This window comes from Acipenser ruthenus, chromosome 8 (genome assembly GCF_902713425.1).
Source record: "Acipenser ruthenus chromosome 8, fAciRut3.2 maternal haplotype, whole genome shotgun sequence".
Lineage (NCBI taxonomy): Eukaryota > Metazoa > Chordata > Actinopteri > Acipenseriformes > Acipenseridae > Acipenser > Acipenser ruthenus.
The window spans coordinates 45,396,317-45,419,273 of NC_081196.1; the positions used below are offsets into that span (position 1 = coordinate 45,396,317).

Sequence of the window (22,957 nt, forward strand, 5' to 3'; positions counted from 1 at the left end):
GAAGGCGTGAGGCATTTGGAGTCACTTACCTGTATTGGTGTCCTCTGATTCTGACTTGCGTTTCTAATCTGAAGCAGCACCTGCATCTTTTGGAAGAGATCACGATTTGGCAGCTTGGGTTGTGTGCGCATCCTAATCTGGACTATTTACTTCTTGCTACCAATGACTGTATGTTTTGAATATTCGAATATTTGTCCCAGCATTAGTTTCCGCCTTTATTGTGTCTCCCCAGAAAAGGACATTGAGATATCTGCCTTGTTCCCCTGTGTCTGAAAACATAAGCTGAATGCTAATCTTCTGCTGGCAGTGAGTACAGTTTTATAGTGATTTTACTGTACATTACAGCTCAGTATTTTGGATTGTAGGGAGGAAAAAGGGTATTATTGAAAAGAAGAATTTTTCAGCTATACATTTTGGACAAAGATCTGCAAGAAAACAGGATGTTTTTTGTACTGTTTGCCTTTGTTTACTGTGCTGTTGGACTTTGGCTTTTTACTGCAGTAGCTTTTCAAAACAATCTCTTTGACAGCCTTGAGCAAGCTCAGAGTGTTTCCTTTACGTACCATAAACAATAATGCTACACAAGTTAGGTAAGAACATAAGAATTTATGAGCGAGAGGCCATTCAGCCTATCTGCTTCTCTGGTTCCTAGTAGCTGATTGCTCTCAGAACTTTGTCAAGTTGGGTCTTGCAGGATCCGAGTGATTTCTTCCCTCTGTTCTAGATCTACTTGTGTGGGGGATCCTTGTTTACTCAATGCACTCAATTCATCTTGAAGTTAAAAAAGACAGGTTATCATTTTTCAACTGGTATGTTAACCCACCTAAATGCCAAACGCCCTTCTGCGACGCTAGCAACGACAGAAAAGGAAAGAGGACCACAACAAACCGCCATTGCATCTTTTGCGGTGAGGCCTTGTCAGTGTGACAACGTACGTGCTGAAAAAACATCAGCCCTTATTGCTAATATGGTGGCAAAGGACATGCTTCCCATAAGTTTTGTTGAAGGTGAGGGATTTCGGGAGTTGATGAAATCCACAGTCCCTGCACGAAAAACAATTGCCACTCGACTCGAAAAAATGCATGCAGATTCAGCAGCGTCTGTCCGCAGAAACTTGTCAAAGGCTGAGAAGGTGGCAATTACAACAGACGCGTGGACTGCACTGACTACTGAGTCGTATGTCATTTCATAGAGGATTGGGGAATGAAAAGCATGGTTCTACAGACTCGCGACATGCCAGAGAGGCATACAGCAGAGAATCTCGCAAATGTGTTGAACACTGCTGTAGACCATTTGGGTTTACGGGGGAAAATCACTGCCTGTGTTCACGACAATGCCAGCAACATCATCTTAGCAAACTCTGAGTTTGTTGAATGGGACTCGAATTTGTGCTTTGCACACACTCTGCAGCTCGCCATCAACGATGGCTTTAAACTTGGTGCCATACATAATGTAGTCAGTGCGACCAGCCGTCTTGTGTCGCATTTTCATAACAGTGCAATAGCTACTCGGGCTCTGAAGTTGAAACAAAAACAACAAACTCTGCCTGAGCACCATCTGGTGCAGTATTGCCAGACCCGATGGAATTCAATCTATGACATGTTTGAACGCTTACAGGAACAGAGATGGGCAGTTGTCGCAGTCCTGTCTGACAGGGTGTACACAAAGCTTTCAGATGCCCGCATACTTGACCTGGCTGATGACAGTTGGGACGTTATCGAGGAGCTACTGCCAGTGTTACGCTCCTTGAAATGCACTACAACTGCTTTGTGCGGTGAGTCGGAGGTATCGATCTCTGTGATGTACCCTGTCACGTCCACTCTGCTGTCCAAGCATCTGATTTCTACCACAGGAGAGTCCACAAAAGTCTCACAGTTTAAAACAACTGTATGTGAGTCACTTAAGCGCCGCTTGGCACCCAAAGACACAAAAACAGCCCAGAAGGTGGCGCTCATCTCTTCATTTCTAGACCCCAGACACAAACACCTGAAGTTTACAGAGGATGCGGTCAGGAATGCAGTCAAAGATAAAGTTGGGGAATTACTTTCAAGTCTCCCGGAGAACACTGATATCGCAGAAAAGAGCTGAATCTGTTTAAAGAGCTGGATAGGCTTTCCTTTGTTGGCTCAGTATCTAATATCAAACTGCTGTGGATTTACTTTGACACTCCTCGCTGCTGACATTTACAAAAACATTGGGACAGAAACCTCCAATCTCAAGGTATTGCCAGCAACTGCTGCTGTTCAGTCAGTTCTCTGAATGTACACGGCTAGATCAAATGATTTAAGGCTAGTTTTATTTTTTCCTTAATGGCTACCAAAAAAAATAAAAATAAATGTTGCTGCTGTAAAGGTGCTAGAGATTTGCATCTGTGTAGAAATTCTGCAGCAGTATTTTCACATGAGCCACACACAGCTCTGACCTTTTAAGAGAATGCTTGCTCTCTGACTGAAGCCAAACGGGACAAATGATTGAGTTCTACTTCCACAGTATGGAGTGAGTGGAGGTTGTAGATCTTTGCAGGGTAGGGTTTCTGAGATTCTGAAAAGAATGTTTTGATGTGCTACAGTACAGTATAGAAAGGTGCTCTCTTTCAGAGGGTTGACTGGAGATCAGCCACAGGAAGAATGATTTTAAATGGCTGAATATATGAGGAATCACTTGTTAAACTGAGTGAGCGCTTTATTGGTTGTTGGTCTGCTGAATGACATGGCTGGCCTGGAAGGCTTACTGGTACTTGGAACATCCCACCATTATATTGAAATTACAGCTGTGAAAGTTTAAACATTACAAGCAGAAGTAAACATTCTTAGTACTGTACTAAATGTTTAACTGAAAATGCCAAGCTTTGAGGACCTTTTTATATATTTTGTTTCATCAGTTATAGTACAGCATCTTGATACACCACTAAGTAACTGAATGTACAATTATACAAAGCTGTAACAGAAATGACTAAATAGTAAGTGAAGTCTATGCTGTGCTATTTTATTGACGATGCATACGATGGTTTAAACGGTTAACAGTTTACTCAAAAGATGTGAAGGCTTCATCTCAGGTGTTTCGTATGCAGTGGTTGCAGATGTTCAGTACTCTGGCTTTGGTCTCTGTTGAACTACTTCAGCACTAGAAACTCTGATTTTAATACATACTTTGTTTGATTTTTTTTTGTAGGTATCTACTGGGAAGCTCAGGTTGACTGAATCATGGCTCAGTTTCCAACACCTTTTGGGGGTAAGATATTTGCAGCCTTCATATATTGAATTTGCTTTTGTTCTCAAAGAGCTCATGTAGATTTTATCCCCTGTCCTGTGGTGTGTGTGTTCTCCTCCTTTTTTATTATTATTATTTTTTTTTTTTATAAACCTTTTAGGCACTCAGCCCAGTAAAAGCGGTAAGTGCCGCTGAATGGAGTCTTGTAATTTGGTACCCCCAGGGCAGGTGCTTAGCACTCTGCAGTCTGGTAATGTACACCACCTAATTCTCGCTGCTGTCCTCTCTGTAGGTCTCAATTACAAGTGCCCTGCTGCCTTTGGTATTCAGTTTCCTTTCATTATCTTTTCTGAGCTCACGGTTACTAATTGGGCAAACCTGTATTTAATTTTCTGTACAAAGCTGTTCTGCATGTTCATGTTTTGTATTCCTAAAACTTTCATGCCCTAATAAAATGAGTGGCATTATTGTACATAGTATTAGAATAACTGGAACAGACAAGAGTTGTGTGCTATATGTTACTGTCTTGTGTGTAAGGTATCTTAGTGCAGTAATTGAACTGGAGAAGATGGGACTGCTCAAACTGTAACATTTTAATTTCAGTAGATACTGTTGTTTTTTTACGTGAACATAACTCAAACCTTTATTTATTTTCTAATTGCACAAACTGTTCTTCCTGAAGGAATACAGCCTGACCGTCCCCCGAATGTTCCATAAAACCTCTATATGGGGGGGGGGGGGGGGGGGGGAATTCCTCTTCAGCAGTTAAAATGCATAATTTCAAGGTTCTCTCTCTCTCTCACTCTCTCTTCGCACATGTACAGCATTACTGTGTGTTTATTATATCATAATAACTATATTATGAATGGGGGCTGAGGGGCAGCAGTGTGGAGTAGTGGTTAGGGCTCTGGACTCTTGACCGGAGGGTCGTGGGTTTAATCCCAGGTGGGGGACACTGCTGCTGTACCCTTGAGCAAGGTACTTTACCTAGATTGCTCCAGTAAAAAGGAGGTATCACATATACATCTACACAGGGTTCAAACTGTGCGTGTGTGTTTTCTAAAGCGACAGTGTGGTTTGTTTTTCTATATATTTTTTTGTTTTCAAACAAAGCAGATGCCAGGTGTTACCCCAGTATTTATTTTGCAAACATCTACTGTACAAATATATTTTCAAACGACTTCTATTTCCAATTCCTTTGGACAATTTGCATGAAATGCTTTTTGGAATCCCTGTCTATAAAATGACAATAAAAATGCTCTGCAATGAAGAACCATGTGCATGCATTATTTAGGAAAATAACAACCAGCCCAATTTTTAAACTTTTAAAAAGGCAGCCCATTTCAATAAGCCTTTCACCTAAATGTGTGTAATAAATAAGTTATGTATAGAATGTTTCAGGTTTGTTATATATATATTTTTTTAGTTTTTATACAATCTGTTGTGATGCATGGTTATCCGACACACATTTGCATTTAAGTTAATAAAACATGCATGGAACCATCTTGATCAACAATTCAGTTTACCCCACTCTGGAAGAGAGCGGGCCAAGCTGATACTAAAGCAGTGTAAATATTCAATTTGTATCTTTCATCCCTACACAATCAATGTGTCTTCAACTGGGGGGTGTAAGTTATTCTGTAATTTGGTTGATGGAGTGAGCATTCTACTTGCTCTATAGTATCATTCTATTCTGTTTTGACTATTTTTAGTTGCTTAGGACTCAGTGATGTTCAGATTAAAACAAGGTTCTATGTTTTAAACATGAAGAGCACCACTGTTCATTTTTTAAAGGTTGCACTGGTTGGTTTATTTATTTGATTGGTGATTTTACGTGTATTCTGTGTGTGAATAACATGTGCTACAGCTTTTAAACATTTAATATAGTTTTTTTTATAACATTCTCTAACATTTAGCATGGCGCATACGTTTTCAAAAAATTGTTTACAAGATGCATGTACTCTATATATTTTATTGTAATGTATGTGTCTTGTGTTTTTCCATTAATAGGGGGCCTGGATGTCTGGGTCATCACTGCGGAGGAGCGAAATAAACATGATCAGCAGTTCTACAGCTTGAATCCCACGTCTGGGTTCATCACTGGTAAGGGAGGGCCGTTGGAGGCCAGTACATTAAAACCGGTTATTTAATCTTGGAATTGTTACACAGCATTCATCCGCATAGTGAAAATAACTCTCTTACACAGCTCCTGAATTGACATTTTTTATTTTTTACTGCACTTGCAGAAAAAGAAAAGAAGCATTGCGATTTAGTGCCAGGGTAAATACCGGTATTACTATAAATACTTATTCTTTTATCCTGTGTTTTTATGGATTTTATTTTGGCTAAATTAATTGTTTCCATCATAAAATCCATAAAGCTGCTCATTTTATATAGTATTTAATTTAATGTAAACAAACCCCCCTTGAAGAGAAAATACTAACATGCTCATTATAGACTAAAGCTCCTTTCACACTGGTGCTCCTTCCTGGGTTCTGGCTACCCGGGTCACAGTCCTGCGTAGTGTGAGACCATGTACCTGGGTCATACCCGGGTTGGCATCAACCCACCTCAAAATGCATGATGGGTGTTCGTAACAGGACAAAGTAAGAAACCGTCACACCTGCGTGAATAGTTCACTTCTGCAAGGCACATTTCAGTTTATTCTGTTTAGCCATATTTTTGTTGATTTGAGCCAGATTGTAGCAGGAATGATGAACAAATTGCTCTTATCAACATTTGGGCAGACGATTCAATCCAGAAGAGCTTGGATGGAAGCGTCTGTAACAGGCTGCTTCCAGGGCATCGCGTACGGGGATTTACTTGTTTCTGTCACCCAGGTCGAACCTGCTTCTTCATGGCATGCTGTACCGCAACCCGGGTGGAGCATGCCAGTGTGAAAGGGGCTTTACAGGGCAGGGGTAGAGCAGTATCAATATTTAAATAAAGGGCTCTGTGAGGTTAATAACTCAATTTACAGTAAACGCAACCTAGTATGTATCCCGCTCTTCTGTACTGCTGGTCATTTAGTGGAAGTGTAGTTAACCGGTTCTAATTATTTATTTTTTAACAGGCGATCAAGCAAGAAATTTCTTTCTTCAGTCTGGACTTCCCCCTCCCATTCTTGCACAAATATGGTAAGTCCTAGCTCCCTCCCTCTTTCTGGAGTACTTACACATGCTTTTTGAAATGTTTAGGTCTACTCAGCCAAAATAGACATTATCATTCCATCTTTTATAATATATATTGCATCCTGAGCCATTAAAAAAAGGCATAATACCACAGTAGTGACGTCAAAAAGTGATAATTCCTCTAGAGGAAAATATACTTGAACTTTGACCCATTCGACTCCTCGACAATCGCTTTCAATTCAAACACAAAATGTCTCGTTTTCAATCACTCGGCAACACCCACAGTACAGAAATTCTCATTAATGATCAACAAAATGGAGAAGCTGGAGAGGAACGGGAAATTAAAACAAGGTAAAGGCAATCATCCAAATAAAGCTGAAGCACTAACGGATAACGTCTGTACAGCACTGAAACACTACGTTTATAAAAAACAAAACAAAAAAACTGTAGTGCTGAACCTCGTCTTCTTTAATATTAGCATCACAAGGGTATCCATGTATTATAAAAAATAATAGTTGCCCTCTTCAGTGATAATTTATGATGTCACAGAAGCCTTAGATGGAATTGTTTTCCTGTAACTCACTGAAGCCCATAATCTCGATCATCTGTTTCTGCAGTAGTACGGCAGGCCCCTTACTCTTGTCTGTGGTACTTGACGCCTGCCCCGTCCACACACGTACATATACCAGTAAAAAAATAAATAAATCCAACATGCCTCTGGCTTCGCTGTCACTGCGGTTGTGTTTTTTTCTTTTGCACGAACCAGCCACCAATCCATAATAATAAGAGCAAACTTAACACTGCAAATAATAGTTTACTAAATGTGTCCCAATGCTTAGTAATGTGCGTACCATGTTGTAAGCCGATAAACAACATGCCAGATGGCAGCGGACTTTGTCCAATAATATGCAAGCTTAAATAAAAGATGCACAGCACCTTCTAGAAACTGACATGCCACAGATATATAATATATCCTGAACCTTTTCATGCCCCACCAAGATACACACACAAAAATGTAATTTTTTTAATTAAAATATTTTCAGTATTTTCATTTTTACTATTTATTTTTTTTGCAATTTTATTACATTTTACTATGCCATTCAACCACTGAACAGTCAAACTGCATAAGATAGAGAATATTTTGCCCTTCAGAGGCAAGGATGTGCTTGTGGTTTTCTCCATGCCAGAGAAATGTTACCTCTTGTCTCTGTGCAGGGCCCTGGCTGACATGAACAATGATGGGAGGATGGACCAGCATGAGTTCTCCATCGCTATGAAGCTGATTAAACTGAAACTACAGGGTCATTCGCTCCCTCCTTCACTGCCCCCTGTCATGAAACAACCTCCCCTTGCTATTCCTGCTGTCCCAGGGTTTGGTAAGTATGCAAGATAGGTCATTAGAGTAGCTCAGGTTTGCTTCTCTCTATAAGTGTATTTGATTTCATCTTGTGCTCGTCTCAACTTGTATGTAGTTGGGTTAAACCTGGAAGTAGAGACGGAGCTTGTAGTTGATATGCCACTCCGGCATGCAGGTTTTATTCACGTATACCAGAAATGTCATGTGACGCGACCAGCAATGGTAGCTCACAGAGGACATACGACAGAGTGTACAAAAGGCAAAATAAAACGCTCAGCAAAACAAACTATCAAACAAAAGTTGCCGTCAATACGGCGAGCGCGACTCCCCTATGCAGGAGGTCCCGCTTATACACCTCGCTACTATACTTGGGGATCTAAAATCCCAAATGAATCCCTGTTCCTATTTACGTTGACCAAACCCCAACCCCGGATATACACACGGTCGCTGGTGGCTTTGGCTTCCTTTTCACAGAACAATTCCGACCCCAGATATACACACGGTCATCAAAAGACTTGACTTCTTAATGCCAAGCCTCCGATCCTGGTTAACACACACGGTGACCAGAGGAATTGATATTTCAGTAGCACAGACGGTCTGAATCCTATAGCTTTGCAGCATCCCTGAGGTGTGTATCCGGGACCCTTTTGCACATGATGCCAATCACCAGCTGTTTTTGCCTGCAACCAAAAACAGCAGGTGGGATGTCACCGATGGAGTGGCAGATTATCTACTAAATATTTACACAAATAAACACAGAAAAAAAAAAAAAAAAAACACTTTCCGTGCTTTTAACCAAAAAGTTTCAAATAGAATATGCTTTCATTAATCTCCATTGTGAAAAAACTTAATGATAAAACGGTGCAGTGAATGGTGGACATTAAGGGTATTGATCTGTGCAGCTTGTTAAGTCACAGTTGGCCAATTCGGTTTCCTGTTTGATACAGAATTGTAGACCGTAAGCTTTTAATCAAACATTTAATCAATATGCAAGTCTGCAGCACAGAAATGTATTCTTTATCTTTTATATGTTGCTTGTATCCTTGGTTACTGTATGCTTGCATACTTACCTTGTAGCATTAAAGAAAGAATTAGTCTTATCCTTTTTTAATGCCAGGAAAGATACAGTGATTAATCAGAACAGACATGGAGGCTGTGTGGTTAAAGAAAAGGGCTTGTAACCAGCAGGTCCCTGGTTCAAATCCCACCTCAGCCACTGACTCATTGTGTGACCCTGAACAAGTCACTTAACCTCCTTGTGCTCCGTCTTTCAGGTGAGACATAGTTGTAAGTGACTCTGCAGCTGATGCATAGTTCACACACCCTAGTCTCTGTAAGTTGCCTTGGATAAAGGTGTCTGCTAAATAAACAAATAATAATAATTAATAATAATAGACAAGTAGTTTTCAACAATTGTCAGAGACAGATGAATGGTTATACATTTTACTACAGTCTCATTGGTATGTGTGAATAAACCCCTTCAATCTTATTTATCTTAAGATTTAATAATCTTTTAGACCCTTTTTTTAGACTGTTTCACTTGGTGCATCAGTGAAGCCTCTGTACAGGCTGACTAAAAGTAACTGCAGTTGGGACACATTCTGTGATCTAAATCTCTCTTTGTGAAGGAATGGGCGGCATGGCTGGTATACCTGGAATAGCAGGAGTTGGAATGTCGCCCCCTATGGGGACATCTGTTCCGTCAGCAGTGCCACCAATGGCTAATGGGGCACCTGTGATGATCCAGCCTCTGCCTGGCTTTGCTCATTCAGGTAAATCCACATATCCATCAAACTGGAGATTCAATAAGAAACCCATTATGATAACTATTGGGACATCATTTATAATTTTAAGTTTAACATTCTGACTGCTCAGAAATGTGATGCAGTGTTTTATTTTCAGCGAAGTTCTGTTGCTGATTTCCACTTTTGTAGTTTGGTGTGGACTGAGATTCAAAGAGATTGACTTGCTGGCAGGTACAGGGTGTTGTCTTTTGCTGCAATCTCTAGGCCAGTGGAAGATGAAGAGCCCCATTATGCCTCTTTGCTATTTTAATACAGTAAACAGTTGTTTTGATGGGTTTGGTATACACCACCCACTCAATGTATCGCGGGTGTTTGGGTCCATCATAAATCCGCTATATACCGAGGGCTGCGATATAGCAAGAGACCCATAGAAAAACAAATAGGCTAATAAATACTGTACAACCACTCCCTCGGTTTATCGGGTGCGTCAGGGTCCAGTATAAATCCTCTATGCAACCTGATTTTTCTCATTTCTCGTATAAAACGCAGCACATCGTTTTAATTTGTACAGGGTAATTGCTTCTCATCAACTTCAGTCTCTAATTAATTTCATGGGTCTTCCTCTCCTTTCTCAAATGCACAAACCCACTGCATTGAAAGAATCCAATCCCAATATAGGAGGCTTGTTGCTAGGGAGCTGATGTCACTGCCTTGTGACTTTTGCTAGTGCATTGCTGCCACAAGTTAACACCTCGTTGGCTAAAATAAAAACCGCTTCAGCAAGTAGATATTTAATTTGCTTTGTGTTATTGTGCAATACGTGTGTATATGATAACAGTTCGATATTAGTGCTTTGTTTTTAATAGTGTTGTATATTGTTGTTTGTGATGTGCAGTATGAAATAAAACAAACAGTAATTCTAAGTGCCTATGTATATTGCAGCTAAGGCATACGCAGTTAGACAGTAAAAATGGGGAGCCAACTCCAGGACCGCGATATATCTGAATCCGCAGTATAGCGAGGGGCGATATAACAAGGGGTGGGTATATTTTGTACAATAAAAGTATGCCTCTTAAAAGCCTGGAGAATTGTGTTGTACAGTATAAATGACTAACGACTTGTCAAATCTTAAGGGCAATCTAATGTGGAACAAGTAATCATAATTACAGGCATACACATCCCTTTAAAGCAGAGGTAGAAAACTCATGCAGAATGAATTTCATTATCTATCTGATTCTCTGTACAAATGTGTTTTGGTGCTGCTCTTGTGCAGTTGTTCAGGAGACCCTGCAGATTGTATTATGTATTTATCAGTTTATCCATAACAAAAGCTTTTTGTCTTCCCAATGACAAAATATGTGGTTATTGTTTCAGTCACCCCTCAAACAGTAAGTTCGGATACATCTGGAAGATACGGTTGTGTGGTTGAAGAAAATATAACCTGACATACTTGATTTTAAACTTGAGATAACACCACAACTCGGTTGCTATTTCTGATTTACCAAGCTTTCAAAATGTGGGTCAGCATCTGAAGGGGATCAGTTCAGACTGTTCCTTTTTATTTTTAGCGGTTGATGTTTCTTCATTTGTTTGTCAGTGGGTGTAGTGGTTTTTAAATTATATTGTGCCTCTTTGTTTTTACGCTAGCTGCTGCTGCAACACTCAAGAGTTCTTCCTTAAACCGATCTGGACCAAAACTGCAAAAGGCCCAGTCGTTTGACGTTGCAAAGTAAGTATCTCAAGGAGATGCAGATTATGAATTGAATAAGGTCATATTTTACATAGTAAGAGGAAGTCATTTATTTTAAAACTATGTTGCATTCTGAATGTGTGTGCGTGTGTGTGCGTGTGTGTGCGTGTGTGTGTTTTTCTTTTTCTTCTATGTCATATGCACTAATAAAATGTACAATACTAATATTTTATCCTTTTGATGGGGGATCCCCATCTGTATTGGGCTCTCCCCGTTACAATTTTGGCAAGGTATCCATGCTATGCTATAGCACCGCATTTTTACAGTGGTAAATGTTTTTCCAAATCCTGGATCCATAGCTTTTAGACTTGTATCTTGGAGCAGTTCAAGTTGGCATGTGGATGTGCGTTAAAAGCTCTGTTTACACTAACAACTCGGACCTGAGCTGGCTTTGGGTCTAACAGATTAAAAGACTCCTCATTTCAGCCACACTATTTGCACTTTACCACAGACCCAAGCTGGGTTTGTCTCTGAATGTTAGCACATAGCCCCTGAACTGTAGTGCGTGCCCCATGACCACTCATTACGTCCCTTCCCCTAAACACAGTTGCAGAAGTGTTTAAATCAACATGAAGCCTGTCATTTTGTGTCACTTGTATGTTTCTACTTCAAGGTGGTTGTTCCGTGCTAATTAAGATTTAATTTAGCCATCAGAAATGGAGTGAAGCCTTGAAAACCTGCATATCAGTACCGTCTGTTTGTCAGACTCCTCTCACATATAAATAACACCTGTTCTTTTTATTTTCCACTTCCAAAGTCTCCTCTTCAGGAGTATCTGAACATTTAAAGAAACCGTTGTTGTGTACATTTACACATCAGTCCTGTCCACTCTCCACAATTTAAAAAAATAAAACCATTCATAAATCAAAAGACTTCCTTCTAGGGGCGAATGTAGTCCTTTGTTTAAAAGTAAAGTGCTTCTGGACCTGAAGCTAGTGCTTATACATAAATTCATATCACAGTAACATGATGCATGTAATTAAACAAGCACTATGTTTAGGCCTAAAAAGCATTTCTTTCAAACAAGAAACTCTATTCACCCTGTGAATTACTGTAATGTTTACTGTAATGATTTGTTTAATTCTAGATTGAGGTACCCACAAAACTGAACATTTCCTCGTAATACTACAGGTTACGTTTGTAGATATGTGTGAAAAATAACATTTCTGACTAACTTTTCATGGCAACTTTTTTTCACATTTATCCCACATAAATTATACACGTTTTTAAATGTCTTTTCACATTATAGCACAAATGTATATGTATTTTGGAATCCTCTGTCTCTCGGCGTTCTGTCAAATATATTTTTTGGTTCTGCTGTCCATGTAACAATCCCAACTTCCTGTAGCTGTTGTCTGTGCCTGTTTGACGCTGACAATGTGGTGTTGCCCACGAGTGTACATGGCAAACATGAGCCGCCTCAGGGGCCGTTGCGTTCACAGTAGAACAAAAAACAGACCAAAGCTGTCACAGAGCCCCCCTCTGGAACAGGCCACTTATAGGATGGCTGCATTTACACTACCAAAAAAAGACTGTGGATGCCTTAAAGCCTGCTTAAAGGTGGCTAGTGTTAACAGGGTAAAATAATATCTTCTGTTGTAGTTGCAGTGCGCTGCTTCTGGTAGGATAAGATTAGATTGAGGCTCATGATAAAACACCCAAGCAGATTCCAGAAAGACCCAGCTGAGGTCAGCAGCAACATGGAGAACCTCGCTTGCTTTACCTCTTTTGATATTAACTGTTTTCTGTAAACACATAATGACCAAAATGCCATGTGTGGCATTTTGGTCATTATACTTTTATAGTATTGGCATAATTAAAAAAAAAAAAAAAAAAAAAAAAAAAAAATCTTGAAGCCTTTGCATTATTCAGTAAAAATGTTTCCATTGCATATGTATAGTTGATGGGTGAAACTAAATAAAAAGAACCTCAATAAAAGCACCTAAAAACTTACAGTATTTCGTTCTATACCTCTATTGTATTGGTTTGTATTGTATACTGGTCATTGACAACTTTATGCTGTGTGTTTTCTTTTTATCTATAACCCTGATGTCAAACTATAAAAATGAGTGTCACGTAGATGCACTTTAGCTATGCAATCAAGCAAGCAGGTTATTTTAAGTGTGCCTTTTATTTTAATGTATTCTAGTGCAGCAACCGCTGCTGCTTCTGTGGATTGGGCTGTCCCTCAGTCCTCCCGGCTAAAGTACAGGCAGCTCTTCAACAGCCAGGACAAAATGATGTGCGGACATTTAACAGGTACATCACATTATAATGAAAGGAGCAAATCAACATGGAGAGCAAGCATCCAAATGAAACAAAATGATAATACTGCTTACGGCTATAGAACAAAATGCTAAATGGTTAGCTGTTAAAATGTATTGTACAGCTGTGGCTAAATGTTTTGCATCTCCTAGAATTTTAGAACAGATATTCATTTTAAAAAAGCCATAATAATAGTAAAGTATTTCATGTTGGATTTCAAAATGTCAATTTTTTTCAGTTATCATTTTTTCGTTCAATATATGGAAAACATAATTATTCAGCAGGTTTCATTTTACTTTTATGACGTAAAATTAGTTCTTTAGGGTGATGCAAAACTTTTGGCCATAGCAGTAAATGCTCTTCTGTAGTTTATAGAATATGCAGCATGACCCATGATATCGATAATATGCATACACCTGATTTATTCATACAGTAATTAGTCAAGTTATCTATGTTTTCTTCAATTGTGTTTTACCAAATGCCACTCCAAACCACTGATTGGTTGTATTAATGGTTATGATGCAACTTCTTTATGTATATAAAAAACACATCTGGGTGTAGTAGTAGTACCCTTTTAAAATCATTCATTAAAGGATCTAATAGCAGGTTAAAATCCTACCCTATTAAGTAAATTGAATATAAAGGTTGCTAATTATTATAGTGCTGTGTATTTGTTTTGTTAACAAATTTGAACATGACATTATTTCTTCTCTGCAGGTTTACAGGCAAGAACTATCCTGATGCAGTCCAGTTTACCACAAGCTCAGTTGGCTTCTATCTGGTAAGAGAGATGAATGTAAATGTGGTCAAAAAATAAAACCGCTCAAGTTACAGTAATTTTAAAGTACCATTTTGTACCATCACCCAATAAATCAGCATGTTATCATTTCTGATGTGTATTTTATGCTTTATCTGATTTGTTTCCCCCAGATTGACCAAAGTGTAAGATCGTGCAGCTATTGCTGTATAGTCGCATGTTGCGGCTGCGTGATTCCTTTAGCTCGAAAGAATACTTTTGTGGCTTAGACAGATTATTGTTATCTCTTTTACAGGAATCTTTCAGACATTGATCAAGATGGGAAGCTTACAGCAGAAGAGTTCATCCTGGCCATGCATTTAATAGATATGGCCATGTCAGGCCAGCCTTTACCCTCTGTTCTTCCTCCGGATTTCATTCCTCCTGCTTTCAGGTGCATCACATAGTGCGTGTGTGCGTGTGTGCGTCTTTATGTTGGTGTCACAATGTTCTTAGAACATTTGTTCACCTGCCTCTGGAACTTACAGTATAATCATGCAACCGTCTCGGAGGGTGATTTCTAATCAATCCAACTGCCACGCACCTGTCTCCAGGGGGCCATAAGACTGACATGTGAACCAGCCTTTAAAGTTAAAGAACATCATTTTACATAACAAGCATCATCTAATTTATCTAAAGAAGAAACTGAAATGTTAAGACTTGATTTTATTAAAACCAATTATCTGTTTATAATTAACTTAATTTAAGCTCACTGCTAGTGATTCATTTGAGTATGCTTCAGTTTCCAGATTTTTCCTGGATATACAATGGCTTGAGCCAATATATCTTCTGAACTATTCAAGCTGGACCTATCTGGACCGCTCCAGTGTTGCAAACATGCACAAAAAGATTAGGAAAATGCATGCACTGGCCGTGCAGTGATTGTTATACAAAATTGACTTCTGTACAGATTATGGTCAATTTCTCCAAAATGTTGGTCATATTTAAGAGTCATATTTAAGTGGAATAGTTCTTTATATATATATATATATATATATATATATATATATATATATATATATATATATATATATATATATATATATATATATATATATATATATATATAATTTATATGTCTTAAACTTTTAATTGAATACTTCATTAACATATTATGAATATCTTTAAATTGCATTGCATATGTACTTCCTAGAAATGGTCACGTGTAAACATTACAAAGGATCATGTATCTTTCGCTGGAACCAATTCTAACAGGAACACAGTTCTGATTGTTCTCTCAAACAGTCTAATCACAATGACTTCTAAGATGTGTATATGAACTTGAAGTGTTTTATATTGGTGAATTGCCGTTGAAGAGGATGAACATTGATACAATAGAAGATAGTCAATATACAAGGCAGTCTGTCCAGATAAGACATTAACCTGTCACAGACTAGACAGCTGATTTTGATTTCCTGAGTACACAATAGCCTCTGTCCTTTTTAAAGAAGAATTGTGTGTGGGTGGAAAAACAAAAACAAAGCAGCAACACAATTAAAGGGGTGCTTTTTTATTTAAATAATTTTGGTTACTATATACAATAAGTTGCCCTACAATAGGTTAATATTGTAAGTTGGCTTTTTTTTTTTTTTTACTTTGTACACTGTAATACAGTATAGTTTTTAAATGATTAGTTTTAAAACTGAAAAAAATAGCGTTTTTTAACAATTCTTTGTTGTAACACTCAGAAGGCTTATTTGTGCTTTCTTTCCAGAAGGGTTCGTTCTGGCAGTGGCATCTCTATCACAAGCTTACATTTAGTAGACCAAAGGGTACCTGAGGAACCTGCAGAGGAGGAACAGCAGCAGCAACACAAGAATCTGCCAGGTAAGTGTGACCGGGAGTGCAGTCTAAATGGCAGAGCTGGATAGATCTTTGAATACCTGCTCTGCCACTGACTGACAGTAGGCAACAAGCTACTTTTAATGATGTATTTGATGGAACAGATCCTAAAGTACTTCTTGGGGCCCACTTTACTTAATGTTTGCACCAGTGCTACACTTTCCAATCCTTGAAATTATATACAAGAACAAGAGCAGTTAGTAAATCTTGAAAGACACACGATAGTGGGTGCTTCACTAGTCAGGGCATCTGTATTCCACATTGCGGCTTTTAAAGTCCCACTATACAAACACTGATTGGTCTGACGTGTGAAATGCAGGATATATCTTTATCAAGTACTGAGGGAGTGGCCCCTTCTATGTGAATTGACCACACCCTGTAAATCAGTCAGAACTGCAGTTTTCTTTTCCGGTTTTGCTCAGTGTCGTTCGAGGACAAAAAGCGTGAGAACTTCGAGCGGGGTAACCTGGAGCTGGAGAAGCGACGCCAAGCCCTTCTGGAGCAGCAGCGCAAGGAGCAGGAGCGCCTGGCAGCTCTGGAGAGGCAGGAGCAGGAGCAGCGAGAGAGGGAGCGGCTTGAGCAGGAGCGCCGCCGCCAGATGGAGCTGGAGAGACAACTGGAGAGGCAGAGAGAGCTGGAGAGACAGCGCGAGGAGGAGCGGAGGAAGGAGATCGAGAGGAAGGAGGTGAGCATTGCATCTTTTGCTTTCTGGATGACACAAAGCACTTTCATGTCAAAAAAATACCCATCATACAAAGCTACCGTCGCTGCAGGAGTGAGTTTTGTGAAATATCATATAAACAGTGCATTTGTTAACATCCCATGGCATTTATTTTTGACATTTTGGAAGCAATTTCAAGTTTCATTTTCAAAAGCACTGTAAAAAAATGTATATTGATGATTTATTCATGATTTGCCAACTAGCAGTCTGGCACAATTATTTACCATGCTAGACAACTGCTAAAGATACCCTTTCTAATTATATGTATTTATTGTGGGCTTCTATTTTGTATCCTGGGGTTGTATTTTTTTTATAGATTTTTATTGTATGCTTTAAGTAGAGCAGATGTTCTACTAATGAAAATGTCATGAAAACAAATAAAAGCAATAAAAAAACCTTGATCAAAGTTTGAGGGGGGGGGGGGGGGGGCTTTTTTCCAGCTGATGTGTGTTTTTGTATTCACAGGCTGCAAAACGAGAACTTGAAAGACAACGGCAACTTGAGTGGGAGCGGAATCGACGCCAAGAGCTGCTCAACCAGAGGAACAAAGAACAAGAGAACATTGTGGTCTTAAAAGACAGGAAAAAGACTCTAGAATTTGAATTGGAAGCTCTCGTAAGTGATTTCCATTCCAGCACAGACTGTCGACACTCGTAGACCAAACAACTGAAAACAGTGTGCCTTTAATCATGGACCCTGTACGTAATCATGGCCTCATTTGCATCTTTAGGTATTCTACTTCTTCACCGATGTGGGGGGGGGGGGGGGGAGATAAATAAAACCACTATAGTTTAGTGGTACTCATTTCCTTTTCCCTAGCAGAGTCACTGTCGACTTGTAATCAATACTACTGCAGTCAAAGGAACTGTATAGTAGTCGGAGCCTAGTGAATGTCTTTGTGTAATGCCAGCAGTAAAAGAAAAACATAATGGAAGAAACTTGACCACAGCAGCTGTGCACTTGATGGTGTTGGCTGCGCTACTAGGAAAGGGAAGAAAATGAAATACTGTTTTAACACTAGAACCGCCGCTGTTATACCTAAATCCGCCGCAGGTAATCATTATGACGGTTACATTTAACAGCATCAATATTAAAATTAGAGACAAACTATCGGATACAACTCAAAAGTTTTATTCAAGCACATCATATCAAACATCTGCACAGCCGAAACGCTGTATTTAAATGAACATTTAAAGCATATAAAGCTCATTTAAAAAAATGAAAAACTATAAGAAAATAAACATTTGAAAAGAAACTAGTGTGTAAACAGGTATATGTACATACAAAACTGTAAAAACGAAAGTAGTTTTTAATTTAAAACGAAAGTATGTATTTTCTCTGCGTGTGTCACTCTTTGTAGCACTGAATCCAGGTAGTGCTGCAGCAGCCTGCAGTTTTCTTATCGATGTTTCTGCCGTAGCGCTGTGGCTAGCTTCAAGACGAAATCTCTCCTACTGATATTTTCCCTGTTGCATTCCTTGTTTAAAACAATAGAATTGATGGCTTCCAGGTCCAGTATAGATAACAGGTTTGTATATAAAAATAAAATTGAATATTGTAGGTTATATTCAAAATGAAAACATGTATTGTAAAAGGCAGTCAAAATGACTGCTCTGGTGGTTCTAGGTAGAGGGGATTATAACTTATTTATTTCTTTCTTGCGATCCTGCCTTTCAAGTGCCATCAGGGTATTTAATACATGTATTTAGGAAAAGTCAAGAACGGACAACTGTGTCTTTCACACGCGCAGAGTAATTACAATTTAAAAAGTGAAAACCGTCAATGACTGCCGTGGTGGTTCTAGTGTTACAACAGGGCTCTCTGACATGGTGCAGTAGGTAAAATAGCTAAGATGTCCTCCGTTTCCAAGTCTGTGTTAGAAGAGCCATGAAGAGCAGTCTGTCATGAAGGTAAGCCAGATGTGGTTGAGTGTTTACAGGGAATGCTCTTTTCATTCCACAGAATGATAAGAAACATCAGCTGGAGGGGAAGTTGCAGGATGTGCGGTTCCGTCTGTGTGCTCAGCGGCATGAAATTGAGAGTACCAACAAGACAAGGGAACAAAGGATCGCTGAAATCACATGTCTTCAGCAGCAGTTACAGGTAGGACCTCTGCAAAGCTCATGGTTTGAGGGAATGTGTTAAGGTACATTATTGAACAAATAGGCAATTTGCTTATACTTGTACCTATATGTGGGACTATATTAAATAAGTTGAAAAAATACATTTAATATCTACTAGACATCCACCCTCTACATTTTTTAAAATGGTCCTTTATCAATTTTATTATCACAACCTATATATGCTGTTGTGTAGTAGTGCACATTTTGAAACCTTTTTGCCCCCCGTGTCTTGCATTTGCAGTTATCTTCAGCCATGGGGGCACTTATAGTTGTCAGAGGTACACATTCTATTTAAAGTTATTACCCTAGCTGTAACCTATGAAAGGTAATGCCAGCCAACAAAAATGTAAAGGCTGTTATGTTTATTGTGTAATTCCTGTTTGCTGTTATTGCCCAGTTTAAATTGAAGTGTGACCCATTGTTTGTGCAGGAGTCTCAACAGTTGCTCGGAAGGTTGATTCCAGAGAAGCAATCCCTGAATGACCAATTAAAGCAGGTGCAGCAAAACAGTTTACATAGTAAGTATTCACCTATGATCTTTTTCCATTTACACTGTGCCAGAATTCTGAGCATATGGTTTTAGGAGCATGATGGAGAGAAAGAGACTTCAGGCATCTTCCATGATCATCGCAACCCCTAGATCTCAATCTAATGGAGCATTTTTTTAAATGAACTTTAACCAAGTATTTGTTACCAAAATCCTTGCCTACCTCTGCATCAGCCACGTTGTGCCAAAGCTGTGATCAGGGCACACAATGGCCCAACCCAATATTAGGTACCAATAAAGTGGCCAGACAGTGTATATAAATCTCAACCACTTTGTAGACAGTGTGTTTCTCCCAGATCTGGTCTTAAAGTCCAAAAGTACAGTGTATGATCTGTATACTTTGACTTGTAGGAGATACCCTTCTGAGCATCCGAAAAACCTTAGAAGTGAAGGAGTCCACTCGGCAGCAGATGCGAGACCAGCTGGACGAGGTGGAGAAAGAGACACGGTCCAGACTGCTGGAGATCGACACTTTCAACAATCAATTAAAGGTATTTGTCTGGCAGACAAAACACAACACTTCTGTTCGTCCAGCATTCTTTATTTTGCTGTATTTGTATACAGGACATCTCCTCTGCTATTGTTCACACTAAGGCTTCTGCTGGTATATAATGTCACTATTTAGTAGGGACTAGGTCATAGAATTTGCACTTCGACATGTTTACAATATTGCATCATGCTTTCAGAACATGGCAACATACAACATTGTTAGATTTATTTGATATGAATATAGATAAATAATGTATATCCGTACAATTTAGCCTTGAATTTCATAGCTACTACATGTCAAAGTTAATCAATGACTACAGCAAACGTATTTTCTGAATATCAGTAAAATGCTATGGATGGCTAGATTGACTCGCTTCCCAGGACAGCGATACACCTCAGTAATCCTGTCTGTTACCTTTGTTGTGTGATGGGCTGAGAATCCTGACATCCCAGCACTTGTTCTCTTCTAGTTTTAGGAAGCTGCTGCTCCCACTGTTCTGTCGTGTTTTTATGACTCCCATGATATGGAGTTAGATGTTAATGTCTTAATACTGGAATAAATGTTAAGTTGTTTTGCAAGCTGAAAATCTGGAAAATTATTTATTATTATTTATTTCTTAGCAGATACCCTTATGCAGGACGACTTAGTTGTAAACAAATACAAGTATTAATACAATTAAGAGCAAGATAAAATACAATGACTTCATTTCTAGTGAGCACAAGTTTATTACAAAATACGACTCAATATCAGAGCAGATAAGTGTCAGTGATAGTTAAATTAGGATACGATTTAAATGCAAAATACTACAGATTGAATAACACTAGTGGCAGATTAGAGTACAGTACTCTGTAAAGTACAGGATTAAATGCAGTAAAATAGGGAGCAGATAAGTGCAAGTAAAGCGCATTAAGGAAGAGTGATAAAGTGTCCAGAGGGAAAAGAGGAGTTCTACAGGTGCTGTCTGAAGAGGTGAGTCTTGAGGAGGCGCCGGAAGGTGGTCAGGGACTGGGCAGTCCTGACATCTGTAGGAAAGTCATTCCACCACTACGGGGCGAGGGTGGAGAAGGAGCGGGCTCTGGAGGCAGGGGAGCGTAGAGGAGGTACAGCCAGTCAGAGAGGTCGAGTGGGGGTGTAGGGAGAGATGAGGGTCTGGAGGTAGCTGGGTGCAGTCTGGTCAAGGCATCTGTAGGCGAGTACAAGAGTCTTGAACTGGATGCGAGTGGTGATCGGGAGCCAGTGGAGTGAGCGGAGCAGTGGAGTTGCGTGGGAGAAGCGAGGCAGAGAGAACACCAGGTGAGCAGCGGAGTTCTGGATGAGCTGGAGCGGATGGGTGGCGGACACAGGGAGGTCCGCCAGGAGGTAGTTGCAGTAGTCTAGGCGGGAGAGTACCAGGGCCTGGACAAGGAGTTGGGTGGCGTAGTTGGTGAGGAAGGGTTGGATTCTTTGTATATTGCAAGTGCGTGCCAGAGTGGAGATGTGCTGGGAATACGAGAGGCTGGAGTCCAGGGAGACTCCAAGGTTCTTAGCTGAGGAGGAGGGAGAGAGTGTGGTAGATTCCAGAGGAATGGAGATAGAGCGATCAGAGGGGGAGGAGGAGGGAAAGAAAAGGAGGTCTGATTTAGAGAGGTTGAGTTTGAGGTGATGCGAGTGCATCCAGGAGGAGATAGCAGACAGACAGGTAGAGATACGGGAGGGGATGGTGGAGTCAGAGGTGGGGAAGGAGAAGAAAATCTGAGCATCATCAGCATAGAAATGGTATGAGAAACCATAGGATGCGATGAGGGGGCCTAGGGAGTGGGTTACGCATTCTTGGTCCTAGGCTCTCCTTGTAGAAACAAGAACCGCTACCTGTTTTTCTTTCCTTTTTCAGCTTTGCATGTGGCTACAAGTCATAACTTGAAAATGAATGCAGGATTAATTAACTGAAAGTCCCTCACACAAGTAACAGGAAATCTAAGATATAAGACGACACAGGAATTTGATTCCAAAATCTTTTAGCATCTGCTAGTAACAAATATGTGCCATTTCACATATAATTGAACACTAGCAGAAAAGATGGAAACCTGCATGTTTTATTGCCCACGTTTTGTTGATTCACAATCTGTTGCTTTCCTGTATTTTCACCCTGTCTGCTGTCCTGTGTCTGTTCTCTGCTTGGCTCTGCCATGATGTAGGTACTGGGTGGGTTCTATCAGGTTCACACAGCCAAGCTAGAGAGTCTGCAGCAGCAACTGATGATGGAGGAGCAGTGGGTGCCAAAGGTAGTAACCGGCTTACTGCTGGCTAGTCTGCTTGCAGTGTGCCAAATGCAGGAGTATTTAAATCAGTTTGTATTTTTGCACAGCTAATCCATGCAATGGAAATGGTAACTCAGTAACATGTTTGATCTGACTTTAACATGAAGCCATAGAAACTGGATCCTGTCTAACAATGCTGTTCATACGTTGGGGTGATCCGGATTTGATTCACCCGAGCATCAGTACGTCTGTATGGCAAGTTTTCTTCCGTGTAAGAAATGCATACAGTATATTAAACTTTTGTCCAGCACAGATTAGTAACACAAGAAGAATATTGTGCCAGATTGAGTAATACAATGCCAATGAAGTCCAGATCACCCCTTGGACAGTACCTGTGTATATTTAAATAAATCAAATAAAATGTAGCTGCAGGCAGCTTCTAATTTTTTTTTTTTTTTGTATTATTATTATTAACATTGCTTCACGGAGCTATGATCACTGAAAAGCAGTGTTGCACGTCAGTTTAAAGAATTTTGCATAGCACGGTCAGATTTTTACAGGTACCATTTTGTGATAGATGTTTGTCCCATCTTCAGTCTTACGGAGGGGGCATGGGGGGCGGGGGTCTATTACATCAGTAAAAGCTTTCACATGCTGTAACATTGAACGTCATCGGACTGCAGAATAATACATATTTAATCTGAGGGTCACTATTACAGTATGAAATAGTATGGCTGCCCTAA

At 39.7% G+C, this 22,957-nt stretch overlaps 1 protein-coding gene across 6 annotated transcripts in view; it reads left to right on the forward strand.

Moving 5' to 3' along the window:
• The window catches only part of LOC117407137 (intersectin-1-like), an 83,263-nt gene that overhangs the window by 26,522 nt on the left and 33,784 nt on the right, over nt 1–22,957 (forward strand). For 3 of the 6 annotated variants that reach the window (XM_059029089.1, XM_059029092.1, XM_034011815.3), the window contains exons 2-16: nt 3,172–3,231; nt 5,221–5,313; nt 6,284–6,347; nt 7,557–7,717; nt 9,327–9,470; nt 11,091–11,172; nt 13,343–13,452; nt 14,176–14,239; nt 14,511–14,648; nt 15,969–16,081; nt 16,519–16,781; nt 17,283–17,432; nt 18,780–18,920; nt 19,371–19,458; nt 19,839–19,978. In XM_059029089.1, the coding sequence (XP_058885072.1) occupies nt 3,204–3,231; nt 5,221–5,313; nt 6,284–6,347; nt 7,557–7,717; nt 9,327–9,470; nt 11,091–11,172; nt 13,343–13,452; nt 14,176–14,239; nt 14,511–14,648; nt 15,969–16,081; nt 16,519–16,781; nt 17,283–17,432; nt 18,780–18,920; nt 19,371–19,458; nt 19,839–19,978 (1,779 nt within the window). In that variant the 5' untranslated portion in view covers nt 3,172–3,203. Of the gene's footprint in view, nt 1–232; nt 307–3,171; nt 3,232–5,220; nt 5,314–6,283; nt 6,348–7,556; nt 7,718–9,326; nt 9,471–11,090; nt 11,173–13,342; nt 13,453–14,175; nt 14,240–14,510; nt 14,649–15,968; nt 16,082–16,518; nt 16,782–17,282; nt 17,433–18,779; nt 18,921–19,370; nt 19,459–19,838; nt 19,979–22,957 lie in introns of all 6 variants that reach the window. The other 3 variants (XM_059029090.1, XM_059029091.1, XM_059029093.1) reach the window with 3 other exon arrangements.